The sequence below is a fragment of the Theileria annulata genome, chromosome 2 (genome assembly GCF_000003225.4).
Source record: "Theileria annulata chromosome 2, complete sequence, *** SEQUENCING IN PROGRESS ***".
Lineage (NCBI taxonomy): Eukaryota > Apicomplexa > Aconoidasida > Piroplasmida > Theileriidae > Theileria > Theileria annulata.
In genome coordinates this window covers 608,210-633,525 of record NC_011099.1, presented here as the reverse complement: position 1 = coordinate 633,525, position 25,316 = coordinate 608,210, and the positions used below count along the sequence as shown (strand labels likewise).

The 25,316-nt window shown below is 33.7% G+C and overlaps 13 protein-coding genes across 13 annotated transcripts, besides 4 other annotated features; 5 read left to right on the top strand and 8 right to left on the bottom strand.

The window, feature by feature from the left end:
- Positions 1 to 4: 4 nt before the first annotated feature.
- TA14545 (4-diphosphocytidyl-2c-methyl-D-erythritol kinase, putative) lies at positions 5 to 1,350 on the bottom strand (the record flags this gene model as incomplete). The annotated part of the gene is made up of 4 exons (XM_946940.1): positions 5 to 525; positions 593 to 841; positions 934 to 1,188; positions 1,224 to 1,350. 4 exons carry the CDS (start codon positions 1,348 to 1,350, stop codon positions 5 to 7), a joined length of 1,152 nt encoding a protein of 383 aa, XP_952033.1.
- Positions 1,297 to 1,350: a sequence feature (Signal peptide predicted for TA14545 by SignalP 2.0 HMM (Signal peptide probability 0.950, signal anchor probability 0.005) with cleavage site probability 0.636 between residues 18 and 19).
- Positions 1,351 to 1,447: 97 nt separating this feature from the next.
- TA14550 (uncharacterized protein) lies at positions 1,448 to 2,372 on the top strand (the record flags this gene model as incomplete). Its single annotated transcript, XM_946939.1, has 6 exons — positions 1,448 to 1,623; positions 1,688 to 1,772; positions 1,812 to 1,877; positions 1,909 to 2,009; positions 2,081 to 2,162; positions 2,196 to 2,372. 6 exons carry the CDS (start codon positions 1,448 to 1,450, stop codon positions 2,370 to 2,372), a joined length of 687 nt encoding a protein of 228 aa, XP_952032.1.
- A 306-nt stretch (positions 2,373 to 2,678) lies between these two features.
- On the bottom strand, positions 2,679 to 4,339 carry TA14555 (CDC6-like ATPase, putative; the record flags this gene model as incomplete). Its single annotated transcript, XM_946938.1, has 6 exons — positions 2,679 to 2,819; positions 2,855 to 3,099; positions 3,142 to 3,314; positions 3,381 to 3,737; positions 3,804 to 4,109; positions 4,185 to 4,339. 6 exons carry the CDS (start codon positions 4,337 to 4,339, stop codon positions 2,679 to 2,681), a joined length of 1,377 nt encoding a protein of 458 aa, XP_952031.1.
- A 339-nt stretch (positions 4,340 to 4,678) lies between these two features.
- Positions 4,679 to 6,596, top strand: TA14560 (uncharacterized protein; the record flags this gene model as incomplete). Its single annotated transcript, XM_946937.1, has 6 exons — positions 4,679 to 4,891; positions 4,923 to 5,021; positions 5,052 to 5,517; positions 5,569 to 6,007; positions 6,065 to 6,280; positions 6,311 to 6,596. 6 exons carry the CDS (start codon positions 4,679 to 4,681, stop codon positions 6,594 to 6,596), a joined length of 1,719 nt encoding a protein of 572 aa, XP_952030.1.
- A 50-nt stretch (positions 6,597 to 6,646) lies between these two features.
- On the bottom strand, positions 6,647 to 8,592 carry TA14570 (kinesin-like protein, putative; the record flags this gene model as incomplete). Its single annotated transcript, XM_946936.1, has 4 exons — positions 6,647 to 7,566; positions 7,711 to 7,919; positions 7,950 to 8,327; positions 8,456 to 8,592. 4 exons carry the CDS (start codon positions 8,590 to 8,592, stop codon positions 6,647 to 6,649), a joined length of 1,644 nt encoding a protein of 547 aa, XP_952029.1.
- Positions 8,593 to 8,962: 370 nt separating this feature from the next.
- TA14575 (TatD-like deoxyribonuclease, putative) lies at positions 8,963 to 10,351 on the bottom strand (the record flags this gene model as incomplete). The annotated part of the gene is made up of 6 exons (XM_946935.1): positions 8,963 to 9,228; positions 9,259 to 9,447; positions 9,512 to 9,651; positions 9,722 to 9,932; positions 9,961 to 10,061; positions 10,125 to 10,351. The coding sequence occupies 6 exons, from the start codon at positions 10,349 to 10,351 to the stop codon at positions 8,963 to 8,965; spliced, it is 1,134 nt and encodes a 377-aa protein (XP_952028.1).
- A 258-nt stretch (positions 10,352 to 10,609) lies between these two features.
- TA14580 (uncharacterized protein) lies at positions 10,610 to 11,581 on the top strand (the record flags this gene model as incomplete). Its single annotated transcript, XM_946934.1, has 1 exon — positions 10,610 to 11,581. The coding sequence occupies one exon, from the start codon at positions 10,610 to 10,612 to the stop codon at positions 11,579 to 11,581; it is 972 nt and encodes a 323-aa protein (XP_952027.1).
- Positions 11,261 to 11,329: a sequence feature (2 probable transmembrane helices predicted for TA14580 by TMHMM2.0 at aa 218-240 and 261-283).
- Positions 11,390 to 11,458: a sequence feature (2 probable transmembrane helices predicted for TA14580 by TMHMM2.0 at aa 218-240 and 261-283).
- Positions 11,582 to 11,753: 172 nt separating the features above from the next.
- On the bottom strand, positions 11,754 to 14,380 carry TA14585 (Tax1-binding protein TRX-like protein, putative; the record flags this gene model as incomplete). The annotated part of the gene is made up of 12 exons (XM_946933.1): positions 11,754 to 11,907; positions 11,969 to 12,049; positions 12,080 to 12,153; positions 12,296 to 12,391; positions 12,426 to 12,542; positions 12,571 to 12,646; positions 12,721 to 13,173; positions 13,252 to 13,351; positions 13,442 to 13,622; positions 13,687 to 13,764; positions 13,914 to 14,006; positions 14,096 to 14,380. 12 exons carry the CDS (start codon positions 14,378 to 14,380, stop codon positions 11,754 to 11,756), a joined length of 1,788 nt encoding a protein of 595 aa, XP_952026.1.
- Positions 14,381 to 14,434: 54 nt separating this feature from the next.
- Positions 14,435 to 18,387, bottom strand: TA14590 (ubiquitin-activating enzyme E1, putative; the record flags this gene model as incomplete). The annotated part of the gene is made up of 12 exons (XM_946932.1): positions 14,435 to 14,560; positions 14,596 to 15,318; positions 15,404 to 15,720; positions 15,756 to 16,032; positions 16,158 to 16,331; positions 16,399 to 16,542; positions 16,614 to 16,796; positions 16,853 to 17,186; positions 17,309 to 17,493; positions 17,568 to 17,798; positions 17,961 to 18,157; positions 18,255 to 18,387. 12 exons carry the CDS (start codon positions 18,385 to 18,387, stop codon positions 14,435 to 14,437), a joined length of 3,024 nt encoding a protein of 1,007 aa, XP_952025.1.
- A 201-nt stretch (positions 18,388 to 18,588) lies between these two features.
- On the bottom strand, positions 18,589 to 19,263 carry TA14595 (uncharacterized protein; the record flags this gene model as incomplete). The annotated part of the gene is made up of 1 exon (XM_946931.1): positions 18,589 to 19,263. One exon carries the CDS (start codon positions 19,261 to 19,263, stop codon positions 18,589 to 18,591), a length of 675 nt encoding a protein of 224 aa, XP_952024.1.
- Positions 19,264 to 20,030: 767 nt separating this feature from the next.
- Positions 20,031 to 20,843, top strand: TA14600 (UMP-CMP kinase, putative; the record flags this gene model as incomplete). The annotated part of the gene is made up of 3 exons (XM_946930.1): positions 20,031 to 20,178; positions 20,343 to 20,570; positions 20,653 to 20,843. 3 exons carry the CDS (start codon positions 20,031 to 20,033, stop codon positions 20,841 to 20,843), a joined length of 567 nt encoding a protein of 188 aa, XP_952023.1.
- A 217-nt stretch (positions 20,844 to 21,060) lies between these two features.
- Positions 21,061 to 22,515, top strand: TA14605 (Tpr-related protein family member, putative; the record flags this gene model as incomplete). Its single annotated transcript, XM_946929.1, has 1 exon — positions 21,061 to 22,515. The coding sequence occupies one exon, from the start codon at positions 21,061 to 21,063 to the stop codon at positions 22,513 to 22,515; it is 1,455 nt and encodes a 484-aa protein (XP_952022.1).
- Positions 22,438 to 22,506: a sequence feature (1 probable transmembrane helix predicted for TA14605 by TMHMM2.0 at aa 460-482).
- A 514-nt stretch (positions 22,516 to 23,029) lies between the features above and the next one.
- TA14610 (GTPase activator, putative) lies at positions 23,030 to 25,208 on the bottom strand (the record flags this gene model as incomplete). Its single annotated transcript, XM_946928.1, has 7 exons — positions 23,030 to 23,709; positions 23,782 to 23,883; positions 23,949 to 24,030; positions 24,097 to 24,195; positions 24,265 to 24,345; positions 24,412 to 24,589; positions 24,661 to 25,208. The coding sequence occupies 7 exons, from the start codon at positions 25,206 to 25,208 to the stop codon at positions 23,030 to 23,032; spliced, it is 1,770 nt and encodes a 589-aa protein (XP_952021.1).
- Positions 25,209 to 25,316: the final 108 nt, after the last annotated feature.

Sequence of the window (25,316 nt, the reverse complement as noted above, 5' to 3'; positions counted from 1 at the left end):
ATAACTATAAATATAAATACTGTGTAGTATATAGATAATGAAATTCATGGGAGTTGTTATCCTGCTTAAACTTAGTCTTAACAATAATTAGAGGATCTTTGTAGGAATCCCTCAAAGCTGTAACATCTGAGTCATTGTCTGAAAAAACAAAAAATGAAGAACCACTTCCACTCATGGAAAATTTATTCCTCTTAAATCTTCTCTTTAAAGCCTTTTGGAGCTTCTTTACCTTTCTATTAGTTGTGCAGTTTTCCAAATCATTATTCACTTTGTAGTGTTTAAAAAAGTTATTAGGGTCGTCAGATGGATTGATTTTGTCGACGAAATTTACAGAATTCATAATAACATTGTGAAAATCACATTTGGGAAATTTGCCAGAAGTGATCAGCTCTCTGGCCTTTTTATAAATGGATTCGGTTGATACGCTCTCATAAGGTATTAACAAGTATACCCAGCCTGAATATAAGTTCTTGTTATAATACTCATACATCTTATCACCTATACCAAACACACTAGCCAAGTTACCTAAATCCATTATAAACTATAAGTTTAAAATGTGTAACTATTTTGAGTATTTAAGTAGATAAATTACATTCTGAAGCTAGAAAGGGTATATCAGATCCGATACTGACAAGCCCGAACTTTATGTTTGTAAATAAGCGGTTCAAAACAGCGGCAGCATCAGAAGAACCACCGCCTAAACCGGAACCAATAGGAACAGATTTCCTAGTCAGAACTATGTAATTCTCGCCCCGAACCCTAAACTTGTTCAAAACCTGTGAAATTATATTCGTATCATCAAAAGGGAAATCTAACTCTCTTTCCTCCTTTACACCTTCCACTACATAATAACATCAATAATATATATATATTAGAATAGGTTAATTAAGGGGAAATATGTGTAAAAAAAGAATGAAATAATAGTGAAAATACCCTTGGGAGTGTCATCAATTAGTAAAATACAGTCACCATTTTGTGTTAAATCATAAGAATTTGCGATATTTTTGGATTCCTCATCAGTAATTTTCTTAATAAAGATCTTGTTTCCCCAAGTCACCTTCTGCATTAAACTACACAAATTCAAGTACTTGTCCAAAACATTTGAAGAAGGATCGATATTTAGAGTTAAATTAATCTTAGCAAAAGAATTGTCGACGGAATCCCAGAAATTTTCGTAATTTTCAGAACCTAAACGTAAAATGTGTAAATGTGTTAAAACATACGGTTTTCTTTCAGCTTATTGTTAATTTTTTTAAAAACCTCAAACTCGTCAGTTAATAAATTCTTCTTCTTTCCTCCAGTAACTAGGCTTAAAACATTCAGAAATGCTACACATTTCAACAATCTCATTAACAGCAATATCTAACACTACATATTTGATATAGAGACAATTATATTTTAGTTATAATTTTGTAAATTATGTAAATATGGTGAAAATGAATTTATAATGTTTTTTAAAGTGATTTCTGGGAATTTTTTCAGGAGTTTTTCCACACTCACCACAACTCACGTTACTCGCAGAAGGCCTGTTTGGAAAATCAAGCAAACATATTACCACAAACTTTGGAATCTACTCACCTCAAAGAAATGGGACGAGTTTAACCAGACTCTTCAGTTAATGAGGTTTCCATTCTACACATTATGATAAACTTTATAAACTTGTATGAATGAGTTAATGAATTTTTAGAGAAAAAGGCCTAAATAACGACGAAGTGACTTATACTTTAAAGGCACATTACTTCATCTTAAACCCTTACGTCGCAGTTGAAAACGTACTCCCAAACCTACACAACTCATTAAAAAATTTTTAGTGTTATTTGGTAATCGAGGAGATGAAAAGAGCTTTAATTCATCCTGCAGTTATTAGAATGAATGAGGTAGAACCTTGTAAAAGTCATATTTGTTTAGAATTTGATAAATTCGTATTTCGAGCTTGAGGAAATCGGCTGTGAACCTCCCAAACTTCTCTGGCAAAACTTCACTAAAATGATTTTTCAAACCTCTATCAAGTATTCATTACACACAATTCTTCACTTATTGCTTAGTTATATCCACTTTAATTTATATATAAATTATTCAGGCTAAATAGGGTCAGGAGACACAATTTGAAGCGCCAACTACTCCTGAAGGATCCCGAGGATGTGATGAAGTTAACTGACAAGGTTAGAATTTATACATCAAATGGTTTGGTTTAGGACGTCGAAAAGATGCTCATTGAGGAACACAATAGTAACTTAATTACTCCGTTTATGGCAATTGATGAAATTCACGACGACCCAATTGAAGTTAATCCTGAGAAGTTTAAGCCAATTAAACCCAAGAAACTGGATTTCATTTCACTCTACTCATTACAACACTATGACTCTGAATAATCAACTGCGAATACTCAGTGAATTAAAATATGTATAGAGCAAGTATAGTAAATTAGTGACACCACCATAAATTCTTTTTTGATTTTTTACTATTAAGTTGTAATTTGAATGATTTTGCTAAATTACTATATCTCTTAGTTAGCATTAGGTTCGGGTCGCAGATATCCAACTCGAAGTCCAAATCCATAAAAGCTGGCGTGGACTCCAGAACCAACCGTGCCAAGTTCTTCACGTCAGTTTTAAACACCATTTCTACCCATTATACATAATTGTGTATGATTATTGAATAAACTGAATTTCCACTAACTAATTAGCTCTAGTACCTTTTATAGAGATGAAATTCAGCTGTTTGAAGTTCTCTAGACTGTTTTCAAATTCAGAGTTACAGAAGTTCTCTGCATCCACAGGGTCCAGCTTCAACTTTTCAGCCAATTCAAGAAAGTATTTCTAAAACGGCATTAATTATAAATAATGGATTATACTAAAATTAGTATACTAGTGATGACTGTATAATATACCTTGGAATCAGTTTTAGAAATGGTTTGATTAAGAATAATGGTGGATTTGCAAATCCCAAGCAGGAGCAGGAGTTGGAAAATGGGTAAATCTGACAATTGGTTCTTCAATTGCTGAGTCTTATTGAGTGATAACGTTGGTGTTACCACACCAATTTCCTTACTTCCAACATTATACTTTGACATATCTACAAAATTATTAGTGCTTTCCCCTATCATATAATTTTGAAAGGAGTAAGTTAGTATGGTAGTACCTAGAGGACTGAAATTTCTAGTTGGAGTTTTAAATTCTTCGTAAGATTCAACTTGATATGTTTGTTCAGACCTTGAAAAGGAGTCTGGCCCAACTGAAGTGACAGCTGATGCTAATGATTCAACTGACTCATAGTCCTTCTCAATATCACTCAAACTATTAGACAAAGCCCTTCTACAACAATATATAAACTGTGTACACTAGCATAGATAATAACAAATAACAGTTATGAGATCTAACATGAATGAATCTAGATAAGTTCTACAATCACCAGAAGTGTTTGCAACACGCCTTGCTATCAATAACAAGGAAGTTTTGTTCAGAACTTGTGAATTCTCATTGACTGACTTTAACTTTTCCATAACAATATTGACCATCTGGTCCTCGTTATAGGGCTTGAATAACATCCGTTCACAGTTTTCAGTCTTTATCTTGCTGGCAAACTCCAAGTTATTGGAAACCGCCAGGACTACGACCTTACTCTTTGGGGAGCAAGATGCCTTAAACAGGGCCTGAATCAGCCAATTCGACTTGTTGTAGCTCTTAAAGTTTGAAATAAAAGTACTCAAATAATCCACTTCATCGATCAAACATATTCTATACCATTATTTCCGATACATACTTTGTACACACTAAATAGCTAGTATTCTAGGGATGAGAAACTTGAGGGATCTTTGTGATTGAAAGTGCTGGAGGAGATGATCTGAGAATTTGGCATAATCTTGTACTTTTCCTTGCGAGGCTAGATTTAGCGTTTTAAGAGCCTTTTTAGCTGAGAAGCCAAACACTTTCTGGTAAAAATCATTCTTAAAAGACTTCATCGAGGTGTAGTTACTGCCCTTCAAAAATACAGTTTTAACTCCTTTCTTACTAGAAGTCACATTAAGAGCATGCTGCACTGTTGTGGTTTTCCCTGTTCCACAAAGCCCAAATATAAACATTCCGCCTCCTCTCTTACTCTCAATACACCTAGAGGACAAATTATGAAATTTGAAAATAAATTGAATAATTATATAAACCACAGCAATACATAACAAAATTTACTTTGTTAAAAAAGAATTCAGTTGATTTAATTCATGTTCTCTGAATCCGACGTAAGAATTATCGGAGATCTTGAGGAGGTCAATGGCCAGCTTCTTGTCGTTTATGTGTTTCTCTAGAGGAGATAAACAAGACGAATCCAGCGACGACTCACACATCAGTAATATACAAAACAAAAATATTATACATTAATTTTACAAATAGATTTTTTCAATCAAACACAAATTTTAATATTATAAATACAATAACATAAACAAAAATTAAATAAAAAAACAAAGAAAATATTAATAGGATAATATTGTATGTTGTTTGAATATATTTCCAATAAAGTAAGTTGTGGGATCAGAAAAGAACAAAAGACCAAAATTTCCAATAAATACTTGTGTTTAATTTAATGTAGTTTAAAATAATCAATTTTTATTATAAAAATTAGTAATTTGTAAATTATTTCTATCCTTAAATGTCATTTTAACTAAATATATAAAACTAAGTCAAAAATGAAGAAAAAAGACCAAAATAGTAAAAGTAAATCCAAAAAACCAAAAGTTTCTAAAAATGATAAAAGTAAGAAGTTTAAGAAAAAGCCAAAATATGATAATAAAGCCAATAACAAACTAAAAAACAACAATAAACCTAAAAAAGTGAATAATACTGTGAAAAAAACTAATAAATTAAAGGAATCCAAGTTGGAATATAAAAAACGATTAAATGTAATTTTTTATCTAATACTATAATTTTTAGAAATCATATTCGTTGTTACTTTTAAACCATAAAGATCCTTTAAAATCTAAAGAAATCATAGATTCCTTGCTGAAAGAATTGCCTACGAATTTCTCAGAAGTAAGTGTTAACATAACTAATACTGATTAGGGAATTAACAGGAAGAATGTTTCTAGAATACTCCAGGCATGTTTAAAGTATGGCGACGCTGATGTAAGAAGCTCAATTTCGCAGAGGTTTAGGGACGGACTTAACCTGAATAACCTCAACAGCCATAGCAGTAAATTCCTTATAAAGCTGTTTCACTACTGTAACACTGATGTTAAGCAGTTTTTGAGGTCCGCCTTCTTCAACGAGAAGCAGAAGAACCTGATCTTCAGCAGATTCTCATCTGACGTTATGGACATCATTTACTCAAAACTGAGGCCTAAAGATCAAATTTCAGTTTTACAGCTTTACACCTTTTCAAACTCATTTTACTTGAACAATGATGAGACGAGGAAGGCCAAAGAAGTCAATTCAATTAACCAGTTAATACAGCTCATTTCAACATCAACTTCAAAGTCATCCTGCTTAGGTACTTCTATATTTGTAATTTGTTGTTTTTTATATTTAAGTTTTTTTATGCCTCAAAATACTAGTTTTACAATTATATATATTGGTATAGAAAAGATGGACTCGGTGATTACAAAGTTGGCTGAGAAGGAATTGATGATTTCAAGTCTGTCCCACGACTTACTGTTCGTGTACGTGAGCTTGATAGAGGATAAGACTGAATTGGTATCGCAGCTGCATAAAATTTACGGCCAGCTTTTGTCTACGAGAAGCGGCAATAACTCAATTCTCGCACTGATGGACTACGCAAACGCTAAGATCAAAAAGCATATCATCAAGAGCATGAAACGCGACTTTCCAGAAGCAGTTTATAACAAAATTAATGTAAACTTTTTGATTAAATTGGTTAATGTCACAGATGACACAAAAGTAGTGTTCCAACACTTGGTTGAGCCGCTACTAGAAGATTTAAACCGTCTTCTACACGACGCAAATTCAGTTAAATTTGTGCTAAATTTGTTGAATACAGTTGATACAACTTCCCCAAACACGTATTTAACTAACTAGAACGCAAATACCACCTAAAATACTATTCATAATATGTTTAGGCTAAAGGAAGATAAGGTGAGGAAGGAAGAATTACAGAGGGAGTTCTTGCCAAAATTGGTTGAATATTTCAAGGAATCGGACTTGAAATCATGTATACTAGACAAGAATTGCAGCCAAGTCCTATTACACACCTTGAAAATATCGAAGGATTCTAACCTTCTGGACTCAGTTCTATCACTTTTCAGTGAAAACTTATCTGAATTCCTCGATAACCAGTAAGCTAAACAGAGATTAAAATTATTCAGGCAAGTGATAAGGTTATACCAGAGCATGGTCAAGTGCAAAAATAAGATAAGTGAGGAGTTTAAGGAATTTAAAGTGAATGAAAGACTATGGGAGCATGTTAAATCAGATGTTAAACGCGTTTTGAGCTCGAAATCAGTTTTTTTGCTCATAGATTTACTGGAATCGTTCCAAATCCGGAACCAAACTGATTTAATTAGTGATTTCAAAGATACTGTAACAATTGACATTATCAATGAAGCTAAAAGTGCACTAACAGGTATAATTTGTATACTAAAATGTGTTTAGACGAGAATATTACGGGATTAAACATATTAACAAAGTTACTAACTGAGTAGTCAAGTCGGACGATCCAGGAGCTGTTTGAGGTATAGTAAAAATTTAAAGCTAATTTTAAGTCTATCCTTTACATCTTCGATACTATTGACGTTATTATTCAGTACCGACATTGTTCTATTGTACACTGTATATAGTTTAATTGCGCTACTGTTGTTAGGATTGTTGGGGTTAGGGCTGTTTGAACCAGTAAGAAATTTAAAAATATGACTGTTTGTATTATTCAACTGTAGAGAATTTAATATCGACTCAAATTCCCTAATCATTTCATCATTCTGCGATTTCAGCATTCCCTCGACCCTTTCAGCAATTTCATCGTTAACACTGGTGGTAGTGTCTTTAACAATGGTGTCCTTGTTATTGTAATTATTGGTGTTGAGGGCGTTTAGAGTGGTATGACCTGTATTATTAGAGTTTAAAGGGTCAAGGTCCATTTTATCATTTGAAAGTCTCGGTTCATAATCCATTGGTGAGCTCCGTTTTGAATTTCTACTCTTTATACTTGCCCCCTTACTGATACCATTCTCCTTATTAATGGTATCTTTAGTGCTGTAATTAGCACTGTTGATGGTATTAAGGGTATTTAGGGTCATGGTAGTGTTGAGAGAATTGGATTTGAAAGCCTTTACTTTGGTGGCGTATCTGAGGGTGTTTAGAGTCTGCTCGCAAGACTGAAATGAAGGACAAATATTAGCAATCATGACATTTCTGCTATCGCCCATGAACACGTCCCTGAGCACCTTAGTCAGCTCACTGTTCCTGAAGGGGATGTGGATCCTATCGAGGTCCATGGCCCTGATGCACTCCTTGAGGGCCAGAAGGGAGCGGTTGATCCCTGCTCCGTCGATTTGAACTTGTCTACACATCGACACAGAGTCAGCTGCTCTCTCACTTCCAGCCAAATCAATAAATAACATGCTACCTACTAGAAAATATTAAAGTGTATGAGTTTTAACTAGAGTCAAGAAAAACATAAAATTCCATTCTATAATTTTAGCACATTTAGGTAATTTTCCACTTTGACCTTGTTTAACTAAATATCTATAAGTACGGATTATGAATGAACCTATCGTGTTATTTAAATGTCTAAGTTCAATCCTTAAAAGTGCGTGAGATCTCGAAGAACGATCATTTTGTGAGTTTTGGCCGATTTTCCTCAAATTTAAGGCCTCCAACATCAGGTCTACCAGTTCCTCCTTTGAACTAACAACTCGCTCACTCAAATCCTTTATTACCACTTCATTCTTTCCATTATCCAAAGATTCCAATAACTTCCTACGCAAATATAAATTCTGTTCACAGTACCTGTTCTGTAACAAATCATATAATTTACCACAGTAAATCTCATAGAAGCTGACGACAACTTCGACTTTACCATTGAATTGCGGCTCCTTTGATATTTCATATATATCATTGGCTGCATATTCATATATCCCAATATCTCCCACAGTGTTATTCGTGTTGTTACCGTTGTCGATCTTGGAACCTATCATTGTGTATGTTTTACCACTTCCTGTTTGCCCATATGTGAAGCATGAACACGTTTTGCCTTCTCTGAAGGCTGATTCAACCAAAGGCTTTACATATTCGTTGTAAATCAGTTCATTGTCGGCCTTTTCGTCATAAAACCTATCAACCTTAAATTCGTGTTCTTCTATAAAGCTTGTGCCATCTATTTTATACCTAAAACAATTTTATCACTTGGCGTTGCTATAAATATTAATAAAACCTCATTAATAATAACAATTAAGTTAAAATGTGTAAAATTCCCCCTTAAAAATTAACATAACTAATTAACTGTGTTGAGATACTTAAATTCACGAATAATTGCAGAATCGTAGTTGCATACAACAATATCTTTGTCTCCTCTTGAAATTTCCTGCTCGCTCAATGGTCTTTTTCTGACAATAACGTCAATTCTTCCCTTCTCTGAAGCTTTTCTAGCCATTTACTACACACTTACATTAACAACATAACTTTAAATTCTCATTATTTGTACACATTTATGTTATTTTAAATTGCAAATTAAGTTTGTTTGTTATTTTACATAATTATACATTTGTTTTACAAAAAATAGAATAATTTTATCAAATTTGTCAAAAGTTGGACGGCACTACAATCCGATCCATAATGTATATTTTTTTAAAGAAAATAACAATAAAAAAAAGATTAAAAATTTAAGTTTAAAGTTTTTTAATGAAAAACTTGTGGAATCATGGCTATTTCCAACACCTCCTTTCATTTCAGTTTAGTAAACAGTCTTAGTGTATTTTGATATATCCTACATAAAACTCAATAACTAATTAGAGTAAACTAAACTAAAAACAACAATTGATGTAATCTCTAATATTTCCTAAGCTATATACCCAAGCAGGGACATACTCGTTGGTAAATTTTATAAAGTCCATGTTTGGATCAATTAGCTGATGTACAACTTCTGCTACATTTAGTATATGGCAGGGTTCAGTTCTCATTGTGAAAACAGTTTCTGGTGTCATTTGCTCTGGTCTCTTTACTGTATTAAATCTAGTCTTTACATATTGACTGCTGGAATGTGTATTCTTAATACCACACCATGGTGAATCTATACACATTTATCCATGTGTAGCTGTACCTGTTTCTAAAAGTAGTTTGTTCAGAGGAACATGTTTTACACTTTGTAGGTTAGATTCTGTTTTGAGGGAACAACCATTAATACCGATGAACAGGTCTTCCTTTAGCACAGTTTCAAGAGAGTTCAAGTCTGAGGTGAAACTATGGACCACACCTGACTCCCATTTGTCTCTATTTCTTCTCAGTATATCTATAACTTTATATTACTTAGGGTATATGAGGTCAAGGGATTATTTAAATTAAAGTCATAGTACATAATACTTTTATATCTAAAGTATTTAGGACTAGAATAGATATGAATGATATACCCATAGTATCAGTTGTTGCTTGCCTCATATGTAAAAATAAAGGCAATTTATGCCTTCTTGATAATTCCAATTGATACTCAAAATACCTAAAATTCATCATAGAAATCATAAAATTTATATATGTAATGGAATATAGAAATGATTGTGGTTTAATACTTGTTTTGTGTTTGTTTATTACAAAAGTTTAAACGGTCATAATCAAGTCCTAATTCTCCAATTGCTACAACTCTATTCCTATTCTGAGTAATTAAGTTATCGAGAGCCTCCAAATACTCAGTTTCGCTCTTATTATATTTATTTTTAATAAATTCATTGCAACGTGTTGGATGTACACCAACTGTGGTAAACAAATATTTACACTCCTTATCTACAAATATTATAAATAAAACTGTTACCATAAGTATTGCACAAGTCCAAAGCTTCATGAACTTCTTCCAAACACCCAGCAGTAATTATTATCTTTTCCATTCCAACGCTCTTAGATCTCTCCAATACACTGTAAAATACTTTTAGTATAACTAAATACTAAGATAAATAGCATATTGATTGAAAAGCTTACCTAATGAGATCAGGATTGTGTTTTAAAGAACCGTTATAATATCCTTGATAACGAGAATCGGTTAGATTTGCCCCGATATCGATAAATTTTGGCTTAACTTCACCAAGATTATCACTTTCTCCCTCCATTTTAATATTTGCTCTCAATTTTATACTGGAAGGATAAGGTTTATACGTATAAACTATAGGAGTCCTGATTAACCAACATAATATGGGACCAATCCTCATAATACAATAATTACAACCAATTATTATTACACATCTATTATAGAGTAACAATAAATAATGATTATTTCATTTAATATATGTGGAATCACTACACACTATAATTTTAATAAAACATTATTTAACCTTAATATACTCAATATATCTACATTTTATTTCTCCATTTATTAAAACTAACTTAAATTTTTATACAAAATTTAATTAAAATACAACATTCAAGAAGATAACGAATAAATAAATGAATAAAAATGCCGTCAAATAATGAAAACTCCAACTAGGAAGGAGTTGGAGAAAAACTTGCCGAAACATGTATTTCTAGTTCTCAACAAGTGTCTGTTACTGTATACTTCTCTGGCCAAATTGGAACTGGAGCTGTTCCGAATCGCAGGAGTGTTGGTGGAAAATCGCATTTCAAACTTGACAATTTTCAACGCAGATGGTCACCTTAACCGGTTTTTATCACTCAAATACAAAGATTGCAGTGATAGAAGGTTGGATTTTAAATCTTTAACTGAATTGTGCCTGGCCAAAAATTCCTATATTGCTGATGATTTTGATGAATCCTGTAACACTAACCACACACTTATATACTATATAAACAAGGTTAACAATGACTTGTTTATCTCAAGTCACAAAATTAGCGGTAATTCCGGTCGAAAGGGGTTAACGCTCGTGGTCATTGATAACACACATTCACACTCGAAACTCTTAAAATTAACTCCAAAACCTAGTTTTACAAACCCGAACCCAAATTGGATTAGGGAGAAATCAAAGAAAGGTAAAATTATTCTGGAGTATCAAGTTCCTGAAGAGTCCTCTGTTACACACCCGGAGGTACAAAAGGAGTTGTGCACTTTTCATGGTGTTACAGTATCGCTTCCTGATTTATTGATTTCAATACGTTTAACATTACTTGACCTGATTGTTTTTATTTTCAACTATGTATACACTCTACTTTTAAACAAAGTATGTAGTTTACTAAAGCGTATTTTCTCTAAGGTAAGACTTAGAAGAATTAAACTCGACAAGGAGTTACTGAAATTTGCGCTTGTAATAAGATTGGGTGATTTGTTTACAGGTGGAATGTCAGTTGTCCACGCATTTGGTGCTTCTGGAGTTCAGCCTTGGTTCCTTTCAGAGGCTGAAATTTATGAAGTCTTCGGACTTAAGACCATGCATATTGTTAATTGTATCAACCAATTTGCAAATACGGTTCGAAGATGCGGAAAATAATATTTTATCACATATTATATTCTATAAGTAGTATATTACATATTAATTCAAGTAGTTTGTCTGTTGAGATGTTTGGAAAGTAGAGTTAATTGCGATATTTTGAGTCTTCTCATTAATTTGCGATTAGTATCATTTTGTGGCAATATCATCGAGATGCCTAAAAACTCTAAACTTAATCTGAATTACCCAGGAGTGTGTTTAGCAGGCTTGGATATACGTCTGGCTTTAACAAATGTAATCTTAGTCTTGAATATATGTGAGTGTCCATAAGCTGAACTATCTGGTCCAACTTTACCAACAAGTCCAACTTCAAATTCATTCCACTTCTAACAAACTCAATTAACTGTAAATTAACTATTATAATATTTAGCTATATAAGACTAATACATTTTCTGTAATAAATCTTGAGCCAGATCATATTTTTCTATAAATAATGAAAATGATAAAGCTGATGATAAATTATGGCTCCTATATCATTTTGAGACAATTTAAAAGTACCAAATTTCCAAAAGCTGCTCTGAAAGGTTACTTTTTTCTGGTGTTAACAATTCAGTTCTGAATTCTTGTGCTTCCTAAAATTTCATAATTGTTTGTACTGTACTGTTGAGGTCAATAGTGTCCAATTTAACGAGTGTACCATATCATACAAGAAGACCTCATCCTACAAAAATATAGCCCAATACACAAATAAATAAAATTAAAAATTCAACATACCGTTGACAGTTTCATAGAGTTGGTAATAATTGTGTAAAACCGTTCAAATCCCAGTTGTTTACATAGATTTAACACTATTTCTCTCCCACTATCTTCCTAATCAATTATTTAATAAATTTCGTCAAATTACCAAGAGTTTTTTCTCAGTTTTGAATAGGTTCAACAAATCTCCAGCTAACAGCTCTAGGTGACTATCTCCCAGTGAGATAAGCAGGAAGGTTGTCCTCAGGGTCGACTCCATGATCATCTGGAGAGTTTGAAAAACATAAAATTACCTGTGATTGAGGGTGTTTAAAACACTGTATCACTGATTTTGATAAGGTTTCAGACATTGGATCCATCTTCTCAGGACTAAAATACTATTTACCACCAGTAAAACTATACTACATAACAACTGTGAATAACTAATTAACTGTAAATCATACCAAATCTGTAATATTAGACTGAACCAATCTAGAATTGACAGGATGACTTGTTCATTTTGTGTGTCGACTAATTTATCAACTAGAACTTTGAGGATCTTTTCAATGTATGAGATTGACTTAACCTCAGAGACGTTACGATACAGTAAATGGTTGGCTTCAGTTGCGATTTTGTTAAGTTCTTCACTGGGGTCTGACAGTTGTGAGATTATGAAGTCCATTAGCAGGAAGAACCCCTTGAAGTGTATGATTTGGGGCTGTATTGCGCATATTTCCCTGATCCACACGATGTTCAACAGCTTTATCACATGCTCACTCCTCTTACAGTTCAGCAGTATTATTTTAAAAAAGTCCTCCTTTATCATGTTACTTTTCGAGTATTTCTTCTTGAACTTTATCAAAAAGTCGTTCAAACACATTTCTGCAGAGCTTCTTACATCTCTATACAATATTTTACTTGTCTTGAAATTAAAGTCAATTTAATGTGTAACTAATGTATTTTTTTGATATGTTTAATCTTAATTGTTGTATTACTTGTTATTGTCAGTTAACATGTTTGCGATCCCTAGAAACACCTTTGGCAAATACTCAAGCATATCAATTTCTATTATAAAATTATTTTCTTTTAACAGTACTTGGTACAGAATTTAACATTACAATCCATGAAATCTGTATCCATTATTATCAGTTATCGAAATACATATTAAATAAACTGCAATCTAACTAAAATGTTGAATTATTACGATAAGTTGTCTTATTTGTGGGTTTAGGACAAGAATTCGGTTAGCCAAGATATCTGTGATCAGGTCCAGCGGCACGTCTTCAAACTCCAGGATTGTATCACACAGTAGTCTGTTCAATATTTGTGATGCATATTTCACATCTTCGTCAATATCGCACGTCAACTAAACAATTTTGTCGGTTTATTTATTAAATTTTAGCTAATAATAAATAACTTTAGTATTCAACCTTGCAGATTCCATCAAAAATTTCAGAAATACACGAAATCGATTCCACTTTACACTTCTTCACAATGTTATACAGGGCCTAATTTAACAATTTAGAGTACTGATTTGATATGTAATGGCTAGAATTGGCTATAAATATTATGGCTTTTCTATCTTCCAAAATGAAGAGTTTCCAAATATTTATGGTCAAATATAGCAAATTTTAACTAAAATTATGTAAAAAATCACCTCGCAAGAATAATATCTCACTTTGTTATCTTGGTCATAGAAGGATAGAATCACCAGCTTTATGAACTTCTCACAAAAGTCCAATAAATATTTCTAAATCAAACATTTTAGAAGATTTTCTATTATTTTAAGATATCATTAGTTATTTTGAATAAAAATTACAAATATGTGTAGGAACATACTTCAAGTGAGAGAGCTGTACAGGCCATGGCCATCAAACCTCCAATACGTAAATTTGGATCCGGCTGGTCCAGGAATTTATACTTAACAAACTCAAGAAATGTTTTTACAGTGTTATTAAGCATGGAATCTCTTTCTTCAGGAGTTATTGAGTTACTGTTGAGTGATTGTATGAACTTCCTTACTGAAGAGTCAATTGCCACAAGGCCTCTTTTCCGGGCTTCCAAACTGCCCTCGCCAATTTTACTAAGGGCGGTTTCTGGTATAAATTCATGTGTATCTGGCATTGGAAGAATATATATAATATATAGTGATGAGAAGTGGGAAAAGAAGCAAGTAGATTATCTGAACTGGAATTTAATGGTTGGGATGACGACATCGACGTCGTCTGAGTCAGTGCAGCTGGCATCAATTACGAGGTGTGAGCATCTGACTCCGATTTTCTTCTTCCCTAGCCTTTCCACTAACTACAAAACAGCATTAGTGTGTAAATAAAAGGTACCTCAGTAATAACTGCATTAAGCCTTTCGTTTCTGTGTTGAGGTAGAAATGAATTATATATACATAAATTCCCTGCGGATAGTATTATGACTTCAATATTGAACTTGCTCCTGATCCAATCAATTAGTTGTTTCACAGTCCCGTTGGGAATCAGCACTATCAACTTATTCCAGACCGTGAAATTGGGAGGAAGAGCACGAACTGGACCACAAGTTACAGGGTCGTAATCTTTATCTTTGGTTGGAATTGGTGGTAGAGGTTCCGATTGAAGCCAAATTGGTGTTGCCAAACAGGCAAATGCGTTCCTAAAGTGACTGATCTTAAGGCTTCGGTAGCAGAGTGCCTTAAGGAACTCTATGGTCACCAGCCCTCCAATCATTGCGGTGGTGGTTGCTATTGCTGGTATGATTTTCCCACTTATTAATTTTGCTTTCATTTTATTGCACTCTTTTATTGCGTAGTTGCGGCACCTGAGCACTGATGCTGACCAGATGAACTCAATGTGGTAGTTGCTCTCATCATCCTTTTCAAATTCCACTGCGTTTAATGTTCTGTTTGAGTTCGTAATTTCATTTAATAATGGGTTACTATCTGCGGATGTATCAGATTGTACTTCTACGTTAAGTTTGTCTTGCGATAATTTGAGGACTCTTGGTTGGAATTCCGGAAGTCTAAGTCCTCTTAGTGAAAGAATATCTGATTCTACCACATCAAGATCCAAATTCTACAATCCATATGAACAATAGTTAAACAATTGTAGTAATTAAATAATTATTAATATATTCTATATATGTTCGAATGTGTATTACCATCATTGACGCAAAAATCTTGGTTGTTGAGAGTATAAACAACTGGACGATTTTATCGCTGAGGTCAAATGTGAGCGGTGTTGGTGGCCTTTTGGGTGGACTCCAAAACTTTTGTCCGTCTGACAGTACATGATCTTTTGGGAAAGAGTTTAAAAGTTGCTGGATATTGTTTACAAAATGAAGGTTGTACAGCTCCGAGGAGATCCTCAACAGCTGCTCCTTTGCATTCTTAGGCGTGCAGTTCAAAAGTTTCGATATCAATTCTAATCTTTCGTAGGGGATTTCTGTAACTCCTACATCAATATTACTACTATTCACTATGGTTATATGTCGTATTATATTAATAGGGTACCTTCATCATTTTGTCTTATCTTTTTAATATCCAGTGGAATTTGCGTGAAAAGACCTTCGAACACATCTCTCGCCCACTCGATTGTGTGTTCAACTTGGTATGGGAAATGTTTCAGTGTACAGAGTGGAATTGAGGTTTCCGGTGGGTCTTGACTTTCACTGTAGCTCTGTGTCATGTGTGGTACTACGACTTGTACATTCCCCAGTGTTCCTAGTGTTCCAGACTCTACTAACGGCTTTTCGTACCAAACACATATACCATCAACGTACTGTCTTGCCTACTCCATTGTTAGATTGCTTATTAGCTTTAATGAAATAAGCTGGTTGATATAATATAAAAAAATTTTAGCTAGTAAAAAAACCCTATGTAACTATGTAGAGCAGCAAGACGGTAACACAGTACCTGTATATTATCCAGAGCATTAACTACAACATTTAGTGATGACCAGAAATGCTCATCAAAGATATCTTCTGTTTCTTCCCCTACTCTAATTTCAAGTGGCTTTACTTTAATCGATGGGTTAATTTCCAGTGCTGATTCACATGCCACTGACGATTTCGATAATCCAACATGTCTCTACAAAAATACGTGTATCCACTATTCCAACTACTTTCTAGATGTATAAAAATGACTACGTGCATACTGTGCGGAAAAGAAACTGGCGTGAAATATTTGAAACTTCAATTCGGTCATTATCAGTGATTGTTAGCAGCCCTTCTTGCTGTGATCCGCAACCCAGAAGTGCGAAGTTTTTCAAAAATTCGCAACCCAAAGCTCCAGCTCCCACCTACTCATACATTGAAATATTTGGTTCATGAACTAATTATCAATAGTTGTCATCTGGATCCTAGGACTTACAATGAAAATCTTAGAATTTTGTAGTTTGTTCTGCAGATCTGAGCCCCAAAGTGAAACTTGGTCGAAGTAGCGTTCGTCAAACCCTCTGCCTGAAAAGTCACCGGAAAGCATCTCCTTCGGTAACGAGAAATCCACGTAGAGCCACTGGTTAATAGGGTGGTATTTACCCGTGAATTTTATAACCTAAACAGTCAATATAACAACATCGTGTTTAAAAATAGAAATAAACAAAAAATTACCTCATGGGCTACTATTCCACCTATAAATGACGCCAGTGGTGGTACTTTAAAGTTAACTTGTGAGAAAAAGCTCTTGAACAGCTCCTCGTCAACTGACTCAACTCCGCATGACTTCGCGTTAGAATTCATCATCTGGGCGTTAGTTAGTGTGGATTTGGGGTCACCGGAGCCGTGTTTATATCCCATTGTAATCCAGTGTAGTTGTTCTGCTCTATTCACTAGGCTATAGTCTATTGTATAGAGACAGCCGGTGCTAGAAGGGTTAAGTACACAATCTTCGTAGCTGCGGAACTCAATCCTCTTTGGGTATCTAACTTCCGTCACCAGACCTCCACTACGAATTTATAACTGATGATATACTAAATTTAAAAAATGGAAAATTTATAATTCACCAGATGCTGATGATTTGTGTAATCAACAATAAATAAATGTATATATAATTTTCTAGAGTTTAACCTGGTATGAGGCGTATAATGTGATAAATCTCCAATGAGAAAAGAATTTTTAGAATTAACTTTGATTTGGACTGGTTCTTTATTGTTAAGTTCAGTCATGCCTTCAATCTCTGAGAATCGAACATAATCTCCTGTTTGAAAATCTATCACTCCGTCGGTGATCAGAGTAACCAATCCTTCTTTATCCTATAGCAACATTAGAAAATTCAATAAACTCAATTACAAAAATTCTTAAATATTTATTTAAGCTCAAAACTCACGTTGGTTATTGATTCTATGATTCCCGTTTTGAGCTCAGTTCCTGTAGGATCAAAAGAAATGAAATTGTCGCCGAAATCAACGAAAACAGACCCGATCATACCGAACGTATCACACGCTATAAACCCTATTCGTTTTCCTAGTGAGTTAGCTCTGCAAATTCTATTTAAGTTCTTCAAAACTTCAACATTCTGATCACAACACACTACTACGTCATTTCCCACCACCAACTCCTACATAATTATTGATACTATTTACTATGTTTTATGGATCTTAAATTTCAGTTCGGAACAATTATTAACAGTATCCTATTTATATCACTCATATATAACTGTGTAACTGTTGTTCAGTGGTATCTAGGATAGCATTGGGGGTAATCTCAAATGGGCGCTTACCTCGTTAACATTGTTGATAACTTTTATATCAACATTTCTATTTAAATCCTTAAGATTATGTAAGCAGGCTGAAGCGATAGACTCTTTTCCTACGCTGCTTGCTCTTACAAAGTAGTTTACTCCCAAATCTCTTCTCTGTACTACATCATTATCCAAAATCTTTATTGATTCTACTCCCATCAATGCCAGGTTCTTGGCTGAATCCATTATTAGTATAATTTCTCATTTTTATGGATATATTATAAAATTTATAAAATAATTGGGAAATAAGTGGAAATTGGAGCAGAGGCGTACCTATTTCGATTCCTGTAGACTTCATTCCAATAATGAGCACATTAAGTTTTTGCAATTTACCCATCATATCAAATCCAAAGGTTCCGATTTGTCTGGAATATAGATTTGTATCAATCTTCTCTTCGAACGACATTTTTTACACTAATAATATTATATTACTATTTCTTGTTTAATAATTATATTTAAATTTATATTGTGTACATTTGATTAAAAAAAATTTTTAGTTTCAGAAAAAATTTTACTAACTGATTGTGGGATTTCCCAAAGCTGAATTTCAGAAAATTTAACATTATTTTATCATATACTAATTTACACTAATTATATATTGATGATATCATACAATATTAAGATTCTGTAAGAATTGTAAATTTTTTTTGATTTCATCTTCGTCATTTGGATAAACATTTAAATTTACACAAAATTCATTTATCACATTTATCTCTTTTTTAATATCTTTATAATGCGATTCAACATATTTTATTAACTCCATCACATTAGTTGGTTCTGTTGAAATTGGCTTTGTATTAGTATTCACCGATTGATTATATAGTATTTGGGATTCTTCATATATTTTTTGGATTTTCCTTAAATTTTTATCTTGATACGATTTTATTAATTTTTTTATTTCACACTTTAACTCTAACATCTTATTACTTTGTTTTTGTAGGTATATTTTTATAACATCTGGCTTATTTACCGTTAATAAATTTATCAAAACGGATCCTTCTGCAGAACCATTAATTTTCTCATTTATTCCATCATTTTTATCCTCAAGTATATTACCTTTACCTCCAGTTTCTACATCTATATCCTCTATTGTGTTGGTATACGAATTAAATATGTAGTCGGTTAAATCCTCATTAGTATTATTGGACTGATGTGTAGTATTGAAGAGAAGAAACTTCTGTAATAAAATTTCTAGAGCTCTGAAGTTAATTTTAATAATCAATTTAATTCTATCCCATTCTTTAATTTCTTTATCGAATCTATCCCTTAAATTAGTGCACATTAGTTCAGTCGAACTTCTTTAATAAATCTACCAACTTATGATTCCCCTTGCTCTGAAAATATTCCTAAATCAATACCATTAGTGGAGTTATTAGGAAAACAACATAGAATATTATGAATAAAATTAACGAAAAGTGTATTTCTGCCAGTCAGAATCAAATAATAGTAATTAACTATATAGTGATACTTTTAAACAAGATCTATAGTCTTTGAGTTTTAATTTACATTTATCATTAAAATTGCCCTTGAGAAAATCGTTTTTGAACCAGTTGTTAAAGCATTGATCATACAAATCCTTCAAATGCTTACATTTTCCCTCCTAACTCATTAACATATACAAGGGTTTACACACTAACTAATATACCATTTATATTACTTACGGTATTCCCAGAATCACTGGAATCAGAATCCTTTAAAATCATGTTAGGGAGTTCCGATCTTCGATTTCATCAAAAAATCAACACATTAAGTAATTTTATAAATAATAATTAAAATTTTTACAACAGCATAATTTTTTTTAGACGAAATAATAAAATAATCATCATTTTTACACCCCATTACAAAACCATAATTAGTGATACTAAATGATGAGAATTAATACTTTTAATATAAATATTTTTGTTTAATATAATATATTCTATTATATTCATTTATATAACTTAATTGTATGGAATGAATAATTCTTTGGGAGGTGTAAAACAAAAAATTGTAAGTTGATATATAAAACTTCTTTGGAAAAATATATTTTTTTAGTTGTTTTTAGCGGGAATGCCCGCATCCGGTAAAACGACTATTTCATACAAGCTCGAAGAGATTTTCGGATTCAAGCACATCTCTGCAGGCGAATGCTTGAGGGAGGAAATGGATGATTCCAACTCACAATACTCATCGCTAATTAGATCTTATATTGATAAAGGTAATGTATACTTTATTTTACCTGATTATACATTTTTAAAAGCTTTTGCTGGATTTAATTTGTATTTATCTTTATTCTTTAAGTTTTTTTATTTTTCTTAAAATAATTCCTAATTTTTATAATTTTTAAAAAACTACTAAATGATCCCCTTTATTGAGTTGTAGGTGAAATAGTACCTGGTCATATTACACTTTCACTCATGAGAAAGAAGATCAATTCATTTGGTTGGGGAAAGACCGTGGTAACAATTGACGGTTTTCCTCGTAATCTTGACAATGTGCAGTGCTGGGTTAGGGAAATGTCTGATATCGTAGAGGTTATTAACCTCATTTGTTTCGTTTGTTCGGAGGAGACTATAAAGGATCGTCTAAAACATAGGACTGAAGAAATGGGTACTTTCATATCCATATTCATCATGGCTAATTAGTTATTTACTCATATATATGGTTAACTCATCAATTAATTGATTTTCAGAGAGATCAGATGACAAATTGAGTGTTCTAGAGAACAGATTAAGAGTTTTTCGTGATCAAACTGACCCCGTTGTTTTATGTTTCAATGCAGCTTCAAAGTGTTTAACAATAAATGCAGACGCCCCAAGGGAGGAAGTATGGGACCAAGTTGACCGATATATACAATCCCTGGGATACAAACATGTAAATTAGTGTATAAAAATCGCTACTAATCTTATTCAAATATATATTATCTGGTACATTTAGTGGTATAGTTAACTAGGAATCTCCTTTTGTAGGTCAAAATTTTTGTAATTTAATACTAATAGGATAAATTTATGGGCAAATAGAGATTGGTATATTTTAACTTTTTTTCTAATGGATATTTTTATTATGTAATTAGTGTACTGCCAGTTACTAGTACAGGGTTATGTTTACTACCGGAGGGACCAGACTCAAAGTTAAGGCCGATGATATAAAGAATAAGGCCGTAACACTTAGCTCAACTGCCACAAGTCAATCTACCACTGAAATCACCAACACAAAGGGGACTGATATCCAAGGCGATACTGCTCCTCAAGGACTCCAGACCAAAGCCACACAACTACAGACGAAGGCCTCATCACTTTACAATGCAGCCGATGGAATAGTTCAGGCTGCTAGGGATTCTGGTAGTCCACTTACTACACTTCAAGGACCAGCCGGTGATCTTAAGAATGCAGCCAAGAAAGCTCCTCCTGATACCGATAGTCTATATTATCATGCAGGACAACTAGCCAATCATACTCCTGGTAGTGGTGATCTTGAACCTAAGGCCACTAAGGTAATAACAGCATTTGACAAAGTCCAAGGCCATTATGAAGCACTAATGAAAAAAGCTAGCGATGAGCAAAAGAAGAATCCTCTGGTCACCGCTGTCAAAACCAAATTTGAAGAACTGAAGTCTGAGTACGATGGGATGCTCAACTTTACCAAACTCAAGAAGAAGGCCGGAGAACTTAAAGACACTGCTGGGAATCAGACTGGCACTGAACTTACTGGTAAACTCCAGACTCCAGCCACAGAACTAGCCACTAGGGCCCAAAACCTTTCCGATGCAGCCGGTGCAGTAACTGATAATACACTTAAAGCTCAAGCCACCGCTCTTAAGGATGCAGCCAAAGGTCCTGAACCTGATACCTCCAGTCTAAATGCTAAGGCATCCGCACTACAAAGTACTCCTAATCAATATGACAAGGCCAAACCGGTCATAATAGCATTCGACACTGTCAAGCAACAGTTTGATGAACTGATCAAACTGGCCATTGAACATGGTAAACTATCACTTGTCCAGAATGTAGAATCAGCCTTTAAAGAACTCAAGACCCACTATGATACAATGATGCCATTCACCAAGATCAAGTATTACTCCGATCAGATATCAATCCAAGCAGGAAATCTACGTGAATCTGGTGGTGCCACTGAGGCCGACAAGATAGTTAGATACTTTGAATTTATGAACCAAGCATACTACAAACTAACTGATAAGGAGGAACAGACTAAGGTTAAGAATGAGTTTGAGCCTCTCAAGTCCGTCTATGACCAGATATTAAACGTCACCAAGATGAAAAAATACGCCGATGAGGTGTACATTAAGGCGCCACAAATCGATATTGGTACTGCTACTCCTTCTGAAGTGAAAACCCTAATCGATACAATTGAAAAAATCTATGATGGTGCTGATCAAACTGCTCAAGATAATGTCAAATCTCATTGGGAGGCTCTCAAAGGTGTCATCAATGGTGAAATGAAACATTGGAAATTCATTTGGATCATTCCTCCTTCCATAGTTACTCAGTGGTTAAATTTCCTCATATATGTAATACTATTAGTTGTATATCACTAGTATACCAATATGCTTTGGGGCAACCTAATGGAAATAGCTCTTAAAGCGTACTATGAAATAGCAGGGTACAAAACAGTCAAGTACAATGCAGGCAACTGGGACACCCACCTTGGCAATCTCGTCACCAGAGACACCGACGACAGCACCAGCACCGCCATCGACGACGACAAACTCAAGCCTGCTAGAGAATTGAAGAATAAGATAATTATTATTCCTTCCATTGTTAGTCAGTGGTTAAACTTCCTGACATATCTAGTACTCCTAGTTGTATTCCTTACTAGAATTTATAAATGTTTTATTAAGATTTTGATATCAGTTGGATTTCAAGGTACTGAAGGTAAATGAAAAAAAATTTTAACCGGTCACACGTGATTGAGTTGAGGAATGGTCACTTTATTCAGTAAGATCTTAGGTCGAGGGTTCGAATCCTTTCTCCATCCGAACCCCGACCACTTATTATATATCGTTAAAAAATATTATGTAATAATTTAAAAAATATATTAAAAAGTATATATTAGGTGTGAAATAATTTGTTAGGCAATTCATCCTGTAAAGCCTTAAGATGTAAGTGGTAAGCCTTAGAAACGCCAATTGCATCTAACTGGGATCTGAAAGAAATTGCAAGCTTCTCCAAATCCTGTGCGATATCTCCTAACGAATTTTCATATAAAATCTTAATCGAATCACTTAACATGGGAATTCCACTGTCTTTACTCAAATGCTCTACCAACTTCATATTCTCGGCGTCATCGACATTATTTGGTGAATTGGGGACATTATCCTCAGAAATAACAGTTTCAGCATTTGTAGAACTAGAAATATTGGTCGTGTTGAGCTTGTTGTAAGATTCATCCTCGCTAAGGTAAATTGAATTTTCTGACGATACACACGATTTCATGGCCTCGTCCAGATCACTCAATTCACTTGATTTACCAGCCAAAACTCCATTATTACCAAATTTATTTGCCACTTGGTTAGTAATTACTGGTAAATCGTGGTACATGATTTCTGAGTTAGTCAGTTCCAGGTCCTCAATGAAATTGGACTCAAAGTTGCACAGTAAAGAGGCCTCAACAATGGCTAGCCAGTCACAGTCATTACTGTTCTTGTTCGGATCATTAGTCAGATTGTCTACATTGGTAGAATATGCAGCATTTATAAGTTCTATTCTTCTGCGATTAACTCCTCCAAATCCTAAACAACAGTGTGATATGATGAAAGTGAGATTAAATGTATAAAATTAATTAATTAAATATAGTTTCAAACCTGGGATGAGTTCCATTAGGCGCCATTTCTCTGTTAAGCTTGCGTTTCCGTACTTTATGACCTTCATAATATCAGCGATATCACTCATTGTTACCAAATAATCTAAAAACCAAATTAATCAAACAATGTGATATGTGATTCAGTATTGTGAAAATAAATAAAAATACCTTCAAATTGTTTTAAACGGTAAAGAATGAATCTGAAAATTGCAATCCAGCCCTCTGAAAAGAAACAATCCCACAACAATCCCTAAAGGTAAACAGTTAATTAACATTTAGGTATATAAGTGCATAAATAATGTGGATTAAAATTAACTGGTAAACTCAGTACAAGAGCTTTTATGGGTATAGAATTGGCGCATAATGTCATGAACCAGTCCGATGCTATCATGGGTATGTGTACTCCAACTGACTTCTAAAAACAAAATTACAGCCATTAACTATAAGGTAGATAAGAAATTAATGGTTTAAAGGTATATATTACCAGATGATCGTGTAATTTCGGTATATATTTTATCATACAATGTTCAAGTATTTCACATCTTTTAAATACTCCTGGCAGTCCCTAAACAAAGTATTAGAGATTGATTTATTGAATAAGAATGTAGGAATAAACTATAAGAATAGGTACCGGCAAAAACATGCATCTTAAATCATATAAATACATCATTGATATAAGTGCCCAAAAGGCTTGTTCTTCACTTGAATGCCATAACAAATTTGCGACTATAAAATTCAATCCTTGAACGTATCCCACTTCCGTATCAAAGAAAGCATAGGCCAGTAGTATACGTCTCATCATACTTCGGCTATACTCATTATTATATAAAATTTATAAAGTTATATAAAGTCAGGTGAAAATAAATAATGTATTAAATACCCGTAACGAGTAAAAAATCTTAGTGATGGATATGTACGCTTAATATCCATCTCAATTGCCAATGTAATCCTCCTTCCTAGCACCAGCTCAGATACCGATGTTTCCTTAGAATTAACGACAACTTTGGCACCTAATAGCTGAATCAAATTCCAGTAAACCCCTTGTTGTTTCAGAACCGCTGACTGACAGCACTTCAGCCACCACTGATTAAATCGAGAACAACGCTCGCCTTTTACTTGCTTCGGAAGCTTTTTGAAGTTAGGGTTATCTTTAATTGCCTGCTCAACGTTGAAAGTGATTGGGTTTGCTGAAAGCCGCCGGCAATCGCACTGCGGAAGAGCAAGGGTCAAGCCATAGCTCAAATTATTGTTAAGAAATCGGCGGGAACCAAAGCCAAAAATGTCAAACCAGGAAGTATCATCCTCAGTTTGGACCCTTTTAAAGGGAAATAAGCCCCTGCGAAGACGTTCAGGATTCTGACTTCTTGAAGAATTAGGGGGAGTCAATTCATCACATTTCTGAATTATTTCAACATCTTTCCCACTCATTATATTATTAAATTAGAAATGGAATACATGGGCATAACTGAAGCGATTTTTTTCAATTTTAATATTCTACTACATTATTCACTAGGTTATTTAAAAACGATAAATTAT